The sequence below is a fragment of the Amblyomma mixtum genome, chromosome 1 (assembly GCF_055824585.1).
Source record: "Amblyomma mixtum isolate Tamu chromosome 1, ASM5582458v1, whole genome shotgun sequence".
Taxonomy (NCBI): Eukaryota; Metazoa; Arthropoda; class Arachnida; order Ixodida; family Ixodidae; genus Amblyomma; species Amblyomma mixtum.
This window is the reverse complement of record NC_143012.1, coordinates 72,742,131-72,762,440: the sequence shown is the minus strand read 5'-3', so window position 1 is coordinate 72,762,440 and position 20,310 is coordinate 72,742,131. Positions and strand designations below refer to the sequence as shown.

At 44.1% G+C, this 20,310-nt stretch overlaps 2 protein-coding genes across 2 annotated transcripts in view; one reads left to right on the top strand and one right to left on the bottom strand.

The window, feature by feature from the left end:
- The window catches only part of LOC149366774 (ATP-binding cassette sub-family G member 8), a 323,344-nt gene that overhangs the window by 9,972 nt on the left and 293,062 nt on the right, over positions 1-20,310 (top strand). The window contains exons 2-3 of the mRNA XM_089552289.1: positions 14,014-15,027; positions 17,711-17,837. Coding sequence (XP_089408415.1) covers positions 14,954-15,027; positions 17,711-17,837 — 201 coding nt within the window. The 5' untranslated portion in view covers positions 14,014-14,953. The remainder of the gene's footprint in view (positions 1-14,013; positions 15,028-17,710; positions 17,838-20,310) is intronic.
- Positions 1-20,310, bottom strand: part of LOC149366775 (ATP-binding cassette sub-family G member 5) — an 87,504-nt gene that overhangs the window by 55,944 nt on the left and 11,250 nt on the right. The window lies entirely within an intron of this gene.

The following is a 20,310-nucleotide window of genomic DNA, read 5'->3' as shown; positions in this document are numbered from 1 at the left end:
CGGTCATAGCCGGGTCAACACGCTTACAAAGGTCCACTACATCCTCAATGTAGCTCGTGAAAGTCTCGTTAGTGTGCTGAGCTCGGACACGCAGGCTTTGCTCAGCGCGCAGTTTCCGCACGGCGGGACGACCGAAAACCTCCGCGAGTGTGCTCTTCAGAACGGCCCAGGTGGGAATGTCGGCCTCGTGGTTCCGGAACCACAGGTTCGCAACGTCGCTGAGGTAGAAAATCACATTGGTGAGTTTGACGCGGTCGTCCCAGTTGTTATGGCGGCTCACCCGTTCATACGACTCCAGCCAATCTTCCACATCCTGGTCGCTGTGGCCGCTGAAAACAGCTGGGTCCCGCTGCCGGACGGCACCGGAGCAGATGACTGGCTCCGGCGGGAGGGCTGGCTGTTGACTGGGAGGCTGCTGACCGGCCTTGGACATCGGGATGGTGCGACTGCGAAGGTCCACGGTGATGGGGAAAGGTGACCGCCGCAACCTCCACCAAATGTAGAGCGGTTTATTGACACGTTGAAGCACCAGCGATAAAGACCCTGGCGCAAGAAGTCCGGGAACCAGCGGGGCGAGGGACCGGCACACCAGCGGCAGTTCTCCAGCACGAGCCTTCTACGGACTTCTTCTTCACCTCGGCGCTAGCGCTTCGTCGTCGTTGGTAGTACTGTATCATCTTCATTCCAGTAGTAATATTTTTTCGGTGAAAAAAGCTTGAACATGAACCTGAGTAATTTCTGAACTCGCAAAAAAAAAAACCGAAAAATTCGCATATAAGACGCACCCTTGTATAGGACGCACCAGCAAGATTTTTGAAAAAAAGCCGCGTCTTATACACCAGACAATACGGTAAACTTCAGTTGCTAGTCAGCAGGTTGTGTGTTTTTTACCTCCTTCGCCCCGTGTTTTTCGCTGGTTTACCTTTGTTACAGTTCCATGATAGCTCTGACAAAATTTCCTAACATGAATACCCTTTCGCTGAAATTTTACTACTGAATCTTTCCAAATAAAAGGAATCTTCCCCAGTCCATCACCATTTACTGGCAGCTCTCTGCTCTCTGCAAGTCTGTGCTTCGCGTGTTATTGCATATTATGTGACTGTAGGACGATATTGATAATGATTGATGATGATCAGATATTGCTAATGATGTACATATGTTGAGGGCAGTGCCCATACAATACGCATCTAACATGACTCATTCAATCACCAGTTTGCACGAGGTTTGCTAAACTCTCTCTTTATAGGATTTCGTGGCTCCTACCCTGAGTAAAACTTTACAGTTACAGTTTTCAAAGCTTGCTAGCCTTATTATCGCCGGGAGGCATACTCCCTCATTTTATACACACGAAAGTTCGAATACGTTTTCTGAGGGGTGTTGATTGAAGGTGGGGAATGGGGGGAGGGGGGTGTTGATGCAAATGACGAAACTATGTTTTCCCTTGCTTAGAATCGCCTTCCGCCTCGCTACATCCATCCATTTCCACCCAGTACTAGAGCCTCCTCTTCAAGCCGGCAGGCGCAGTGACATCCGCATCGTTAGCAGAAAGCGACATCGGGAGCACTTAGCAGACGACATGTGCGAGAGCCCTTCGCCACCTGGCGAGCGGTGGAGGCCTGCAGACGACACTGAAAGGCTTACCGCCTGAGGGGGCACATATGACTGTGCGCGAGAAAAAAAAAAAAAGCTTGAATGCGCGGCGGACTGCAGACAGCTAACAAATGAACATAAAACGAAAATACTAAACCGTGGTGTCAATTCGCTTCGTTTAGCACTAGCGCCGATAAACAGATCGATACGGGGAAACAGCTTGGGGAAACGCAATGTCCGGCCCTGTTTCTGCATCTTCTGTTTCTGGGTTGTTTTTCCATGTTTACCCTCGTGGCATGCAACGTGCACTGCCGACAGCTGCTGCTGCCGGAGAAAGTTTTTTCCCTTTATTACAAAAACCACGTCAGTTTGGTTAGCTTCTTCCTCTTTTATTGGGCACGAGAGGGCGCAACTTTTACTTCTAGCGAAGCGGATGCATTTTCGTGCTGTCAAAACATGCGCGTTACAGTGTAGTGGTTAACGCTGGGCGGTGCATGGCCTGAACGTGACAGTGCATTTTTCTCCTTGCCTGTTGGATTTAGCTTGTGAAGTAATAGAAGCTGCCGAATTAGTAATCCGTATCTGGGTTTCGCCGCGGAAAAAGTCAGCAGTAATATCGATAACTGGAAAAATGGGCGGGTGTTATGTTTCATAAGCGTTATTAACTTTCTGCACTGGTTCTCTATGACGCGAAGCAAACAGCAGGTGTTCTCTTCTTAAAGAAAAAAAAAAGTGGCGTTACAAATTTATGATAAAAAAAAATGGCTGACGCTTAGCTAAGGTTAAGCCTAGTCAGATGCGAAGCACATTGATGGCTAGGCTTGGTAATACATGGCTTTCCTTGGTTGACGTTCATCCCGCTCTTCATCGGTCTCTGTGGCACGCTGAAGCCTTCGCTTCTCGTTCAAATCAGCCCTGCTTCTAGGCGGCATCCCAACACCTGGCCGCCTCGTAAGTGCCCGGAGAGCGAGGCAAGCTCAGCTTTATACCGCTGCAGTAGCGTCACGTGGTCAGCTGCAGCGCCTCTGATGTGGAGCCTCCACCGCCGCGGCCGACCGCGCGAGCTGGCAGCCCATCTCTCCTCTGCTGGACGTCATGTTGTCACGTGGTGTCACGTGGTCACGCTCAAGGTCAATGGTAGCTCCACCGCCGCACTCGACGGGCTGTAGTGTAGCTCTAGTAATATGCTTCGCATAAAACACATGCATGTCTCAAGTGAAACTATTGTTCTGTCTTGACCAGGGTGTTATTTGCGAAGTGCAGTTTGACAGGAATAAGCTCATGGTTTTATTTTGTGGTTACTCGATAAAAGCATACAGACAAGCTGTCATAAACGCAGGGCTGTCAGTTAGTAAGCAAATATTGTCCGAAGTGCGCAGGGAGGCATTGAAGGATGGAAAGGCACATTGCTATACTCTAAACTAAAATACGCCTACAAGGGAGTAAAAGAGGTAGTAAGCTGCTCTTTGGTGTACTCCGTTTTATGAAAGGGTGTGCGCTATAGGACAGAATACACCCTTTTTTCTCCTTTCTTTTTATAGTGTATGTACTTCAATGAATTAACGTTAGTTCAACATCGTCGCCTCGTTTCAACTTAGTAATGCAACCTCGTTCCAGCTGCTTCGATTCTCGACCAGGCATAATGTTACATTTCCCAGTTAGTGGTGCTTGCGCTACGAAATGAATCGTAATTCCGTTGCAATTTCAGTGCACCATGTGCGATCATGTCTTTGAGGGAGGAATGGCACATTATAAGTGTGCTTGAATAGAGCTGAAAAGCCATGACTTCAAGTTATTCATTCATTCATTCATTCATTCATTCATTCATTCATTCATTCATTCATTCATTCATTCATTCATTCATTCATTCATTCATTCATTCATTCATTCGTTCATTCATTCATTCATTCATTCATTCACCTTTATTCGACATCTTTACAGAGGTCTGGAGCACAGACAAAAAGCTGAAGAAGACAGCTTGACGGGGTCTGTGCCCCTTAACAATTCATGTGCGTACAGACATATAGAAATGATATTTGGCATCGTCAGTAGCAAATTTGTAATTCAGAACATAAAAAGTCATGACTGAAAACTAAATGAACAATTCTGTTATTAACTGAAGACACCAAGGTGCAATACAAGACAAAGAAAAAGCCTTTCTGTGAGCTCTCAAGTTTTTTCTTTTTTTTCCCCACAAAATACTATGACACCGATGGTAAAAAGGCACTATCAGAGAGACCATTGGAGACAGAATAGAAAATACCAAAGCAATTTCATGTCAAAATATTGTCAGTTAGTTATTAGGGCCGCAAAATGTCATCACTGCTTTTAAGTTAGGATTGCCGCTGCTACGAAACGGCACCTTAAAAACATGACATCGAAACACAAAAATTATGCAGAGAAAGAAGGGTATGTCTGAATACCACGCCAATTTTAAGACAGACAGTGAACTTAGAGCATTTCAGAAGTCCATATCTGCTTGTGATATCAGGGAAGGTGGTGACAAATTTTTAAAAGTAAATAGCTTTTTTGAGGCAAAAAGAAGCTTTTTGCGTTGTAATAATACCAGTGTTGGCAGACATACAAAAAAAAAACAGGTGAATCATTTAGCTGCTAAAGTAAATAACTAAATTGTAATAATTAACTTTTCAACTATTACCGATAGGAATCTGATTTCAATTAGAGATTTGCAGCCAGCCGTTAGTGATAGCCACATTCGTTTTTAGAATGTCGAAAACACGGTTATCCGCGCCTCTGGGGCTCGAAAAAAATCTGGCTTTTTCGACTAGTCACGCTCACTGGAGAGGTTGCTTTACCTGCGTGCTTTCCGCAAGTACATGTATTTTGCCACGATGGAGCCAGATTTTCTCGAGCCACAGCGGCGACAGTAATAGCATTTTCGAAATTCTAAAACCTTTATAGCTATCACTATCGGCCGGCTACCAATCTCTAATCGCAATCAGGGGCCTATTAGTATTAGTTATAAAGTTAACTATTAGATTTAAGCTAATCACTTTTCTGGTTAACATGATTCACCAGTTCTTTGACGTCCGCCAACAGTGGTATAGTTACACCGCAAAAAAACTTTTCATCGAAAAAGCCGCATTTTTGAAAATTAGACATCACCTTCTCTGAAACACCTGGTATATAAGACGAGGAATAGTTTAAATGCGATGTGAACAATGCGTGGTAAATGTGAACCTTATTCTTTTCTGGATATAATGTCGTCATCTGGCAAGTGCTCCCGCAGCCGATGATAGTGATTTGCGCAATAAATCGATGTGGTGTGTCCACTTCATATCAGACGAGAATGTCACTCCTAAAATCCTATGTTGGTTGACAACATCAATAGTTGCACTACCGTATGTTAAAAGACGATGCATTGTAGCCTGTTTGCCACTTGGTTTAAAAATTATGGTTTTCATTTTTTTTTTGTTTTCCAGCGCTTTCCGCTTCTTCATATTAAAAGCCGTAATATGCTTCCAACTCCCTCAAGATGAAAGCCACACCGCGCTTCTTAAACTTCCTTTCTTCAACGGCAGATGGCGCGGTGAGCGCGAAAACCCAGAAAACTAGGGGTGTGCGAATATTCGAAATTTTCGAATATAATTCGAATATTAGATTTTTGCTATTCGTGTTCGATTCGAAATCTAAGTATTCGTATTGTTTCGATTATTTGATCCCATGCGAATATTCGTATTTAGCCGAATATTTTATTGCGAGCACCGGCGTACATTTCGGTGCGCAAGTCCAATCGACATAGGCATAACAACATGGCGACGTCCAGAGCCATGCGTAATGTTGGGCCATGCCGTAGCTGACTATGCTTGTGAGCTTCTTTGTGGCTATACCTGCGAAGCTGGTATAGTCAAAGCTGTGCTCGAAGTACCTCGCAATACCTGACACTTCCGTGCCAAGTGAGAGTTAATTACCTGTCTCTGGAGAAGTCGTTTCAGCTAGAAGGGAACGACTCCTGCCGGACCATGTGGTTTTCCTTCACAACAACCTTTAATGTTCATCCCAGCAACGAGCTTTTGTACTGATGGCATGCTAGATTCAATCAGTGCTGTGTACTAGCCATTTTCTGTGAAAATTCCACTCTTCTAAGAATAATGTTCTAGACTTCGATATTTTCTGTGCAGCCACACACACCTTTTGTGTTCATTTGCTTATTGATAGTTGAGCTGTGATGTTCTTGGATGCTCAAATAAATCTTTTGCAGTGGTTAAATGCGTCTTTCCTTGATTATTCGATATTCGATTCGATATTCGGAATCAAGTATTCGTATTCGATTCGTATTCGAAAAATTTGTTATTCGCACACCCCTACAGAAAACCCGTTCGCCCGATCGTCGACATGCAAAGTAACTTCCTCTTACTGAACCTCTCGTCTCCAGTCAACTGTCATTCATTGCACTTCTCTATATGCTTTTTTTCTGGCTAACTTCAGTAGCGCTTTCTTCTTTTTCACCATTAACATTCCGGGAATGTCTCCAGTCTGTTTGTGACCGCGGAGCCATTTTTTAAGGCGAAAGCCTTTCATGGCTCATACTGTCGTCCGTTAGCAGAGGGTGTCACACCTTTGGCAGCGTTTAACTCGTGTTAACTCGAGAATTAAGAAAGATGGGAGAAAACGAATGATTGTTTCAGATAGAGGAGGAAAAATAAACCTAGAAGCCAGGCTTGATGACTGTAGATTAATAATTATAGGCGAAAACGTCAAAATTTCGTCGAAATAGCACGGACGACGATATAACGACAAAAACGGTGTGACGTCACATCCAACGGAAGTCGTCACGGCATAGTGAAAATTGTCACAGAATGGTCGGAAAAACGTCTAATTTTTGTCAAATTAGGTGCAGGAATGTGTAATCAAGCGCAATTAACCCTAAAGATCCCCGAAAGATGTATAATTTGGGTATCGATATAGCCACGGGAACTGTGTGACGTCACATCCACCGGAAGTGGTCACGGCATAGTGTCATCGACTTTCGCCTCTCAACACTACAGTTGCCAAAGTTCCCTCGCAATTTTTTCTGTCTTTCTCCCTGCTTCCCGTCCCGACGTCCGCGTCAACCGCCACGTATCAGGATCGACCCGGCGACAATCGGCAAAGCGCAATATCTGTGACGAGACAGCGAGGCGAGTTTGGGCGTGCAATAAGCGAGAGACTCCTCGGCAGCCCATCCATCTCTCTCTGGCAGGTGTCACAATGTTTCTCCTCATCACTCTGCTCCACTGCGAAGAAGCCTCCTTCTCAGATTAAACCATCAGGAGGAGGAAAGGGGAAAAAAGGACAGGAAAGTGGAAGAGAGATAAAGATGAGGATGCAGGCTCAAAGAGAACAAGTGTTCGGGAGAATGGGTGAGGAGGAACGAGATAAATAAAAGGATTAGAAGTGTGGGGAGGGGGCAAAACGTAGACGAGAGGAAGGTATGGGTGGATGGATGGATGGAAGATGGAGGCGTCCCCTTTGAAGCGGTGTGCTGGCAGCTGCCACCATGCTTGTTTTTTTTTTATATTTTTCATTTACCTCTGTTAAAAATTGGTCTTAAATTGCGTTTTCAGTCCTACACTTCTAACCTTATGTCGCCTTTCTGCTTTTAAAGGGAAACTGCATAGGTTTCAGAAATCAACGAGCCTAAGAGGGTCGAATGTGTGAAGCTTGCAGGTCAAGCATGCGAAGTCTTTTTGGGATTCACTTCAAATAGTGAAGTAATCGCCAAATAAAATCTGGACGCCATTTAAGCTTCTGCACAGCGCACAACGCCAAGTCGGGGACGCATGATGACGTCATCGAAGGTATCGGTACACTTCTCAAGCACAAAGCGCATGCTTTGAAGAAAAAAACCAACACCACCGAAGGCAAACCCTGCCGAGAGTTGTTTGGCAGCGTCTAACGAGTGGCTGACGACAGCGGTAATTTGAAATCACACCTTCCATGACGTCACGCTGAATTTCCCTGCGCTTCTGCAATGCATTGAGGAGAAGCGCAAAATTCAATAATCGATTACGTCACTATTTTAAACGCTGGTGCAAAAACACTTGGCATGCTCTACCTACAGCCTATATAGATTTGAATCCTTGAATATCGCGAAATTCTCAAAAAAGTGCGGCCGTTGCCCTTTAAGTCACCCACCTTACAATCACTTTTATTATTTATTTAGATGACCATTGTTATCTCTAAATCCTAGGGCAACGGGGAGAGTGGTGGGATGAGAGCGCCAACATTCGTTTGTTTCCTCTCAAAACGAGTTTCTTACGAAAAAAAATGCTGCGCATATCAGAGAATGTCACCGAGCCTGTAGTGACACCACGACACTTATGTAGGGCGCCATCTTCTATCTAACGGCCAACCACTCGATTCAACGAATAATTACTGGACACACGATGAGGAGCACAGTGTACACCAATAACGTTACAGAGATGGTGTCGGGATCCTTAGTTTTGAACACGTTTCAGAGTCGACTTCTTGAAGGTGACAAATTCCAACTTGGAACTCTGGCAATATTTGTTAAATTGATCTCCATTAGGATGAAATAACTAGAAGAATAGGAATGAGATGGCGCGCATATGGCAGGTACTCTCATATCATGAATTGCGGTTTACCAATATCCCTCATGACAAAAGTATACAACAGCTGCATCTTACCGGTACCTACCTATGGGGCAGAAACGTGGAGGCTAAAAAAGAGGGTTCAGCTTAAGTTAAGAACAACGCAGCGAGCTATGGAAAGAAAAATGGTAGGTGTAACGTTAAGAGGCTGGAAGAGGGCAGAGTGGATGAGGGAACAAACGCGGGTTAATGACATCCTATAGTGGAAACCAAGAGGAAGAACTGGGCTTGGGCAGTGCATGTGATACGAAGGCAAGATAACCGCTGATCCTTAAGGATAATGGAGTGAATTCCAAGTGAAGTCAAGCCTAGCAGAGGGCGACAGAAAGTTAAAGGGACGGATGAGATTAAGAAATTTGCGGCAATACGGTGGCCGCAGCTGGGAAAGGACAGGGTTAATTGGCGAGATATAGGAGATGTCTTAGTCCTGCAGTGGGCGTAGTCTTGCTGACGATGCTCATGATGACGATGAATAATAGGAATATGATTAGCTGAACGTGCATGCCACTGCTGGACGGATGCTCGAAATGCTCTGGCAGGGACCACGTCGACGCATCCCGCTTGATAACACTGACTAACGGCTACTGTGAATTCCCGTTTTAACGTTTGCTGTTCCCTATATGACTCGCATTCTCAACACGGATGAGAATCTGTCCTAGTCATTACGTGAAGGTTATTAACTTCTTCGGAACCGTAAACATGACGCCATTCATGTTTCTACGCGTGAGAGCAGTTTTTAGCGTCATAATTCCATGTGACGTTTCGGCACCAAACCAAACGGTGAGCCTCATCGCGGCTGAACTGTAGCGCATTTCGTTAGGGTATATTAGACGACACTGCACCCTGCCAGATAGGCATGAGTATTTGTGAGCTGGTGAACCTGACATGGTGGAGCTGTTTTGCGGTTGGAACCTCAGCAGTGGACTCGGTACCAGCTCAGGGTTACTTCGAGCGGATTTGCAATAATAAAGTTAACAGGGTCAACTAATTGCATCACGTGTTGGCAATGCGGCAGCATTACACGATGTTGATGCCTTTGCATCTAATTTTGTGTAATTCTTTAATGGATGTGCTTGCGGACCCTTTCACATTTGTCTGGACAGCAGCCATACTTACCTTTGGCTCATTTAGCTCGTGGTTGGATGCTTCCCGAAGGTGTCTACAGGTGGCGACACGGACGCAGTGAACGTAAATCGAAACTTATAGTTGTCACTTCCGGTGTAGTGACATCACTTCCGTCCAGTCACTGTGTGATTTTTATGACCGGCATCACTTTTCTTTCCGATCGAGCTCCTTATGTTATCGTATTGATAAATCGAAAATAACTCCCTCTGTTATGTATAGCGCTCGAGGAGGGTGGAGTCGTATATTACAAAAGAGAATCAGGCTGAAGCCTATAATTTTAGAGTTATGTTTTCCTGCTCATCTGGCTTTAAGATATATGTAATCATACCTACGTGCAAGCGGTGCTCAAAATGTACGCTTAAATTAATTAAGTTAGATTAGTGGTGGAATAAGGTGGATTAATGGATGTTAGTGGGTGCGTTAAAGGGGAATAGGGTTTAGTTGGTTATTATGGTTGAGTAGTGGGCTGAATACTGTGGATTAATGACACGGATTAGTATAATGTAATATGATAATTCAGTGAAGGTACTCGAACTCTGTAGTTTCAGACTTTCAAAGTTGATGGTGCTGGTGAGGTCACGGCCCTCTTCACCAGTCAAGAAATTTTTTAGAGAAACACGGCGATTTTTGCAAGACGCAACCTAAATATTATCGCAGTAATAACATAGGAGCCGAACAAGGTGTCATTTTATTCCTAGGGCAGTGGGGCCGAACGAACGTTCTAGTTAAGCTTGATTCCAACTGTTTAATCAATGCAACACGCCATAGCTTTAACACAGGCTAATCCAGGCCGTTCAGCTTTGAACCGTACTGCACCCAACAAGACGGCTCCTACAATCGACCGCTTTACCAGCCGCCGAACTGGCCGTTTCTTCTTTCCCTGCCAATCAGAAATGTGGATTCTATTGTGGCTCTTACTCCTTACTGCCTGTTTTGTTTCCTAAGAAATACTTTGACACCGACTTCCATTCCTGAAGGTGGAGGTGGGGGAGACCAATCAGCCTCCCTGTGAGGAAGGCTGTCTGCCTCCCTGTCTACAGCTGCGATATTCTTTCTTTTTTTTTGTAGACGGGCTGATACGTGCCAAACCTGTCCAATCCTCGTATTTGTGCTCTTTGGTGCGTTTCGACAGTTTTTTCTTCTATCGGCTGCCTTTAAGTTTGTCGCGTCGTGCGCCTTGGTGCTGTAACAAGGTGGTGCCTTTGCTTTACTGTTTTTCTAGATGTGCTTTTTTTTACGTTGCTACAATGTCACAACACCTGACATTGACTAGGAACATCAAGACACGCGCACTTGCAGTCCTTGTCGGCTTCTTATGTGTTCGAAAACGGTAGCCCATCCGAATTGTTTGTTTCTCTGAAAATCCAGCCATCGTTTGAGCTACTTTAGCTGCTAGAGTACTATAGGATACAGCTTTAGAAAAAAATAAGCAGATAGAAATAATAGTTCATGGCCCTCAGGGTCCTGTGTCACACAGTCACAGCGGTAAACATAATGAACCCTTTAATGTCTCGCTCATTAAACCAGATAGGAGGCATCAAGTCTCCGCCGCTTCGAATTTCTCTTAATGGCTAAGAAAAGCTTTAACAACTTTTCATTTCTCGCTGATGAATTGCGTGAGCGGGTCATTAACATGTGCGGAGTTTGACTGCAGATTTAAGTTGTATCTCACTACAGCATAGCCGCGAGTTTTTTATTTTTTTTTTCACCATGATCTCATAGTAATTTCTTGGACCGGTTTCAAGAAGGGGGAGTGCTGAGCGATACATGCCCAACAAAAGCGCTGGCGAAAGAACTTTTGCAATGATAAGTTAACTGTTCAGGCTACTATTAACTTAATGGGGCAGTTAACTAATAGGGCTGCCATTGGGCACATACGTGCCTAATAGTAGCCCTGTATGTGCTTTGAAAAAACGAATAATTTGTAGCATATGCCTTTTAGGCGATAACTACACCTGGCCATTGTTCATCCGCAGCGGGTGATGATGCAGTCCACAGTGTTCAGCGGCTGGCATGACTAAAGGGTTTAAAGACTTCTTGATGTATAAAATATACTACGATGCTATCTTGCCCCTCTCGCACAAACTCGTAGTTTATTTAGCTCTTTCATTTTTTAGTTCGATGATTCATTCTCGGTCGCCTGTCACAGGAATAATGGCGGCTGCCGAGTCGTCTGTTCCCGGTCTGTGGCCGTCTGCGTCTGATCTGATTAAATCGTCTGCCAGCGTCTCCGTCGACCTCTGCCTTTCTGGCCTGTCGTCTGAGTCCCCGCGGCCACTCTCCACATTATTCGCGAGGCGTTGGTTCATAATGGTGGCGGGAACCAAGACAGACGACCAGCTAAAAGCTTCCACTTTACGTCACACCCGTCACAGCCCCCCGTCTTCCCTTTCGAGTCGCTAAGCCTAAATCGATCGCAGCGCCCCCTACAGCTCGTCACCTCTAAGTGACAGGCGGGTCGGCCGCTGTCGAGCGTTCCAAAGCAGTGCCATTCGTATCCGTCAACCTAAAAGAGATAAAAATTTGGCCTTTGGGCATTTAGGTATATCGTAAGCGCATTTGGTGCTTTCTGCTTTCGTTCGCAGCAGAGTGACCGTGACAGAGCTTTCGGGCTGCTAGGCCTATTTTAACGCTTTTTTAAGGCTGCTTTAGAGCCTCAGAAATGTCAGTCAAACGGAGGCAGGCATCTTTATTCGTTTTTGGAAGACTTCAGTGGCCTAGAATGCAAAAGTATGTCTGCGTCTATGGGTCTGTATCTACCTATGTCTGTGCGCGTGTGGGGAAAGACTTAGGGCAGTCGTCAACATAGGCATCGACGTTACAGCAAGAACACAACAAAAAGGGATTCGCACTGACCAACTGCATCTAGCGTTCGCAAAAGGGTCGCATAGTTGCTTCTTGACCTTTAGAGTTCTTGTCAAATAATGCGGTCAGATCAAGCACTCAAGCCATCAGATCGGGGCTTAAGATACGCAGGAGTTCATAGAAGGATGGTGGAAGAGTTCTGGGAGTTAAAACTGAAACAATAACGGTAATAAAAAGAGCTGTATTCATTGGGTATTTTAGAAGCTGGCCAACAAGCCAGCCTCGAGATTCACTTTAGTAATTATGAAGTGCATGAAAGTATGAAGATTTGCCGAATTCAACAATGCATTGCTTCTGAGTGCCGTGTTTTAGTGTATCTATAAAGCTCTTATAAAGTAACAAGATCTCAGATTGTGCGGAACTTTTCAGCGCCTATATATCCTACGACCTCGAACATATATACTACAAAAAACTACATCCCTGAAATAGAATAACATAAGAAAATAAACGTGCGTACACCTATTTCTTTTTTTCCGGTTTTGGACTTATTTCACAAACATAGCTTAATATAAGTTTACCTCTTATCAAGCTATTACACAAGACTTAGTTTTCTTTGCTTTCCAATTATTTATCTCTTTCATCTCCTCCTTAAAGTAACGGTTACAAGAGTTTCGCATAATTTAATGTTATTCGCGAAAACCAGCTGTTTGATTCTTTGTGACTATTTTCTTATTGCTCCCTCAGCAAGATACGCAGGCATTTCTGAAAAAAAAAGAATTAAGATTTAAAAGTGAACATCTCTACTGAAAGGTTCCATATGAGCCGCTCATATTAAATTATGAGAATATGGATTCCATATGATATGAAAAACTGTATAGAAATCTATGACTTGCCTGTGCGCCGTCCATATAAGTAATCCACTTAATTTTTATACGATTTCTGTCAATTTTGCAAGACCTCATATGGAGTCCGTAAGTTCCCGGATGTGCTTCCATATAGTCCATACCGAGGTCATACGCTCTGCGCTAACTTCATAAAATTTATTTTGGAAACGTTTGGAATTATGGAACTCGCCATGAAAACCTTCAGTAGGGATCGCTTTATTGCGCCACTTACTTCAAACTAGCCTCGTCAGTGACCACCATTTTCAAGGTAATGTCGATGTTGCCTATCCTCTAAGATGGATAGTAATGGAGACAGTGACGTCATCGTAGTTTGGTTGTGAAATAAGTAATTTCCGGTGACATCTATACACCATTTTTACGCATTTGCTCCGTTGGCTAAGTTAGCTGCTGTGGCATTAAAACACGGTATTCAATTGATACAGGCGAAATTCGATTTCTCATTGTCATACAAGGCAACATATATATGTCGATAATCTATTTGCGCGTATTTGTCGAAAAAGAAGCAAAAGCATTGCAGAGCACCGCTTCTGCTTCAGAACCTTCGGCGCTGTAGGTGTTCCGCATCGTTAGGGCGACAGTGAAGTTTTCCCGTCAACAACGTCATTACGTCTCTGCTGTCGCAAAGCCCCCCGCTAAAACACCGTAACGCCCCTACATGGACTCGTCTTGATCTAACGCTAAGCCGGCCGGCAGGCTTACGAAACGGAAACGACGTTTTAGTCCACTCAGGCGCGCACTAATCCCGTGTTACGGATATTACCCACCTTGATCCAATATAGGCACCGGCAGCCTGTTGGCCCCCAGGCTCCAGGGATTTGGCAGCAATTTGTCGCCAACTTTAGCGCTTCACCTTCCCTATACGTGTCGCCAATAGCTCGCTCTCTAGCAAACACGCCGGTTCGTATATTTTCGCTCGCAGAATGGTTTCCTCATTTTTGTTGACTAGATTGTTTGTCTTTTTTTCTCTTGTGCAGGCATGTCTAGCAAGCCCGTCTATGCTAATCCTTAGCTCTGAGACGCCACCTTCGGTATCCCGAAACCCGAACTGCCCTGGCAATCAACGCTCAAGCTGACGCGCGAAGTGCCTGGATTATGGGAGTCTCGTGAACCGTCCTCCTGCAGACCAGAAAGGGGCGTCTGCAAAAGTAGGAAGCTATATACAAGACAAAAAACATTGTATTCATGCAGCAAGGGACGAAGAGAGAGTGCAAAGGCTGAGAAAAGAAACAAAGAAACTTCAAGACGACTTCAAGTTTTAATCACCTGCTTTTTTGGACTGAGCAGACGACAACAACGACCAAGAACAGTAGCAGACGACTATTACAGGTGAAGCAGACGGCGAAACAACTCAAAGCAGACTACCCGGAAGAAAACAGATGGGGCAAAACAGTTGAAGCGCGGGCCGAAAGACTTAATCGCCTGTTTACTCTCAGGCAACAGACGAAGCAGGCTAAGAGCAGACGACTTCTACGGAGCAAACGTAGAAGTAAAAAGTGCAGACGCCGGAAGTGGCCACTGAAGGGCACGGCGCCTTAGTGTCTCAGGGATAAGTGCCCGTCCTAAAATAAAGCAATGCAAAGGTGTGAGACTTCGCAGCTGCTTTAATCTTGTGCGCCGAAGGCTTTGAAAAACAGTTTTTGTTTAAAAAAGAAGAATTTAGGTACCGAACTTCCAGCGCCGGTGAACAGGAATCAGTCGACTGCGAACAATTCGGAAATAACAAGGTGCTTTCAGCCTTTGACGTCCTTTCCGTTTTAGAATTGGAACTTGCGCCGGCTCTCTCAAGGGAGCTTAGGGCCATTAGAAAAGGCTTAAAGTGCGCACGATACGAGAGAGTGAAGGACACAAGTGGTGACAAACCGGAACTTGGCGTCCCCGTGAGACCTGCTTGCCAAAAGCCAATCACGACGCGCCATGTCCGTACGACTTCCGCCAGGCCCCAACATGGAGTACGACCACAACAGGGTGCTCACGTGGCTACAAGACTGGTAAGAAACATTTTATTTTTCTTTTATGTGATTAGATAAGTGGAGCATTAACTCGTGTTGTAAAGTAAAAAAGTCCTGCTTGTTTTTTTTACTCTCTCCTCGAGCACATGGTAAGAGGAGAGCGGGTGGCTTACATATTAATGCTGTCAAGGCATTACATCTGGAGATGGCGACATTTCGGGCAGTTTTTCTCACGAAGAGACTAGAGATTATTTCCAATTAAGCTTAGGTCGTTCAGGTGCGTCTAACATCTTTCCACAAAAAGATGCTTGACTCCGTCACAGTTAAAGCGGCCCGTATGTTATGCAACATTATAATTTAATATTCGTGGCATCCAAGTAGTGTAAACCACCTGTGGAAGCATGTCATTCAAAATAAAGAGAAAACAACTGTAAACAAGTCATTTACTTGCCTAAAAAAGTGCTATTGTCTGAAATAGAACGAGTAGAGCGATTGGTGCTAAGACAAAGGTAGCCTTGAATTGTAAACTACTGCATTCGGTCGACGATCAATCAACTGCAACAGTGTCACAACTTCAGATTGGAGCAGTGGCCTTCGAAAAACAACAGCGCACTTAACGGACAAAGACCGAGGGGAAAAATACACAACATATAAGGTGTGTGCGTATGTTCTCCCCCTGTCTTCGTCTGTTAAGCGCACAGTTGTTTTTCAAAGATCGTGAACAAACTAGCTCATCAAAAGGTGTTTCTGGAACTATGAAATCAGGATTGGAATCGAATAAGAAATAGAATAGACTGACGAGTAAAAGGAAACCTCTATCGCATTCCCTTCTCACTAATCAAATCGATCACCTCTAAATTTTTGTGCGAAAGCGCTATCCGATGGGTAAACCGCGAGCAAGACTGCGATGTTTGTGTGTCGATAGAGTTTATACAGTGGGATCAGCTGCCTGCCACACTGGTATTCCTTGATGGCAGTCGTCTATTCAGCAATGCATTGGCTAACATTGCGTAACTATCAACGTTTCTGCTATTATCCTTGCATAGTTATGTTCCAGTGTATTTTAAGATGACAGCGTTAAAGTCCCCGTTAAAGGCCCCGATATCCAGGAAATGCCGTGGTGGCGTTGTTGGTTTCGCAGTTGTCGGCCTTGTGAGTGAAAAATCACGAGCATGACTCCGGCAGGTGGGGCCCAGAGAGCAGCCTATAGGAAACAGGTGGGCCAACTATGTCACGTGACCTTGTGGAGTGGTCATAACCTCCCCATCGGATAATGAGCAAACTGCCCATCGTTGCACATGGCAGTTAAATTAATGACTGGCCACTCAGGAATATTAACCTGGGCCACAAAAGGCCCACCGCTGGGAGCACCGGCCATCGCAGGGCAGTGGCGCATCGCTTAAGCTTCACCACTGCGTCAGGAGGGGTATGAGGGCTACCGGGGATCTATGAATGTAAAGTAGAGAATTGCATTCTGCATTAATCGTAATTAACCAATTAAGCTACAGGGACATACCCTTAAAGCAGAGCTTAAGCGTCTCCTCCAATTTCTTTTGTATGAACCCCTCCTTATTTAATGCAGTTGCGTCCGTTAGGGTATTAAAGCGAGAGCCTTTAATGGCTCACACTGTCGTCCGCTAACAAAGCCTGTCGCACGCGTTTAACTTGGGAACTAAAAAAAGATAGAAGAAAACCAATGGTCGATAGAGGGGGGGAAACAATAAACCTAGAAGCCAAGTTTGATGACTGTAGATTAATTACTTGATTAATTATAGGCAATAATGACGAAATTGCGTCGAAATAGTGCGGAAGTCGATATAGCCACGGGAAGGGTGTGACGTCACATCCACGGGAGGTCGACACGGCATAGTGAAAATTGTCACACAGTGGTCGAAAAAACGTCGGATTTGAGTCATATTAGATGCAAAAATTTGTAATTAAGCGTAATTAACACCTAAGATCCCCGAAAGATGTACAATTTGGGTATCGGCATAGCCACGGGAACGGTGTGACGTCACATCCACCAGAAGTCGTCACGGCATAGTGAAAATTGTCACACAATGGTCGGGAAAACGTCGGATTTGTATCAAATTAGATGCAAAAATTTGTAATTAGGCGTAATTAACACTTAAGATCCTCGAAAGACGCACAATTTGGGTATCGACATAGACACGGGAACGGTGTGACGTCACATCCACGGCAAGTCGTCACGGCATAGTGAAAATTGTCACAGAATGGTCGAAAAAACGTCGGATTTGTGTCAAATTATATGCAAAATTTTTTAATTAAGCGCAATTAACAGTTAAGATCCCCGAAAGATGTACAATTTGGGTAGCGAGATCGCCACGGGAACGGTGTGACGTCACATCCACCGGAAGTCGTCACGGCATAGCGTCCTCGGCTTTCGCCTCTCAGCACTTTAGTAGCCAGTCCTCGAGTCCTCGCAATTTTTTTACACAATTAAGTAAATAAATATTGGTGCGAGATCACGTCGCTGCAGCTGCTGGCGTTGCAGTCACCTGCTGTATTGGCCAACCCAAGCAGCACAGTTAATTGGTCCAATATTGGAAACGTATTCGAAAAGGTCGGTCTTACAAAGGACCATGGTGACACCATCCATTTGTAATACTGGGCCGATTACTTACGGTGCTTGAGAGGATTTGCAAATAGGCCACCCGGCAGTACCTCGCCGTCTATATTTAGCATTTTGCATGGACCGCAGGATGAGCGTGAGCACGAACGATGAGGAAGACCTGGGACCCCCCGTGAACCACTACGCCACCATCTCGTCGCTGGGCCACCGCTCCACGCGCTCGGCACCCTGGGAATACGGGGACCCCGACTACGTGGTAAGCGCCCCCTGTCATCAATGATCTAATTCTCTGCTTCGCCAGTGGCGTGCGGGCTGAGGGTGACTTCTAGCGAGGATACGAATCTCTCAACTACTCCGTGAACGAAACTGTCGTGTAACCTCTATGTGTGGCGCCTTTTTTTTCAGGATTTTTTCAGGAAAGAGAATAATTGTCAGTCAGGAAAGCGGAATGAAACAAAGGAGATCAACAACTAAGAAAAAAAATTCACAAGAAGGTGGAAGGTCTAGTCCTACGAAAGCGATTGCACCAACTAAATTACTTAAGTACATTGAGATTAAAAAATATATAAACTATTTTAAAAAAATGTCTTTCTAATCATGGAAGCTTATATTTCCATTCAGCAATATTTCTTTAACCTGTTTTTTGAACACCTTCTTAGAACACTCATAGTTAACAATTTCTGCGAATTTATTAAGTATAGCTACTGATTGGAAAGCAGAGAGCTGTTTTTCATAATTCGTTCTTATTTTAGGCGTGAGTCGTTTGGAGTGTCTGAAATTATATCCACAATCATTTCTACAATCCTGCTGTGCGTATATTTTTTCTTTGTGTATGACTTGAAAAACATTCATGTAGTAAATCTGGTCGGCGCGTAACATGGAATATTGTTGAAAAAGTGGACCTCTTCTCAGATTTGCGTAAGGGTCTTGATAATTTGAGAACATGCGCAGAACGCATTTTTCCAAGATTAATAACTTACTGTGATTGGATTTACTTCTTGTGCCCCATACCAATGACCCATAACAAAGTTTCGAGAAAACAAGGGTGTCGTACAGCTATTTTTTTATCCACAGTGGAATGAGATGTGTTATTCTGTATATGATACCTATATTCCTAGAGAGTTCACTACATAGATAAGAAATGTGCTTATTCCAAAATAGTTCTTCCTGAAACCAGACGCCCAGAAACTTCTGTTCCTTTACTCGTTTAACCGGAGAGACATTGTAGATGATATGGATTTATTGTTCGACTGTTTTCTTAATTGCCTTAAATAAGATGTACAGTCTTTGTCAAAAGTAACCAGGCTCCACGGTTTGCTTCTAATTCGTATAACAGAGCCCTCACAGCTTCCCTAAAGATCAAAAAGTTCTTTGAAGGTGAGAACAGGGGTTCTTCTTGCCATACAGAGATTTAGAGCTTGAGGGCTGTCATTATAGCTTTGATATACGACTGAGAAGAAAAATGTGCAGCCTGGTTATTTTTGACAAAGACTGTACGTATTCTTATCTGTAGTTAGCTGTAACGTTAACTTCTTACTGAGGGGTTCCGAACCCTTGTCCTGGAGTGATGTTTCACGCCGTGATGAAAAATTTTCCTAATCAGGCCCAACCTTTTTTTTCCCTGCAGTCGTTTGGGAAAGCCAACAGTTTATTTATTTATTTATTTATTTATTTATTTATTTATTTATTTATTTATTTATTTATTTATTTATTTATTTATTTATTTATTTATTTATTTATTTATTTATTTATTTATTTATTTATTTATTTATTTATTCATACTGTCAGCTCAAGATGAAATTTCGCTTCTGGAGGTTTTCTGATAAACCTTTACGATTCCATTTTGGTCAAACTTTACAGCTAGAATTTCGTAAAATATGCGAAATCCCTCTAAGGAAACATAGCTGATTTCCTTTGGCCGAATACTGAGTTTCAAAGCATGGAGCCTAATCGTGACATAGTTTAAAATTTCCAGGTATACTGCCAACTCGGGTAGCGGCAGAATAGCAAAACCTTAGGTCAGTGTCAAAACTTAGAATGCTTGTCGACATTTCTGAACGGATGCGTGTTCTCAAACGTCAACGAACGTTTCAGCATGATCAGCAACATAAGCGTCTACTTTTACTGTCTACAACTACAAAACTTTAGAAGAAAAAGTGTTGTCTCGTTTGTTTCATGGTTACGCTGCTTGCGAGAACCTACAAAACCAATCCGGCGGGGGATAGTAACGGGAGGTTAGTAACCACCATCCTGTTATAGCGGCCTTTAACACCGACGCTCAACCCAAACAACTGCAGTTGACAGCTGCGCCGTAAAAACACATCGCAGAATTTGTATGACACCTTTATACATTCTTGCTGTTTTAGGCCTCCTTGTTTTCATTCCTTTAGGCCATTTAATGACTTCCTCCTTCATCAAGTACATTTTGTGCGCCGGTTCTCAAGCTAATTGATCAAGGAGTGAGTACACTACAAATCGAAGCTGATATTGCTGCTCTTGTTGTCAGATAACGCTGTAAACCATTTCAAAACTTGTTCACAGTGCAGTGGAATGTAGCTACAAACGCGAGTCGACGGCATCAACAACTGCGCCCCTTTAGCGAGGTCTCTGGCAACTACGCGTGACTAGAAGATGTCGCCCGTACACATAGGGTCCACTCTACTTTCAGCAAGAGTCCCTGAAAACAGCGGCCTCGTTTCGATGGGGCCGAAATGAAGAAAATTAACGTG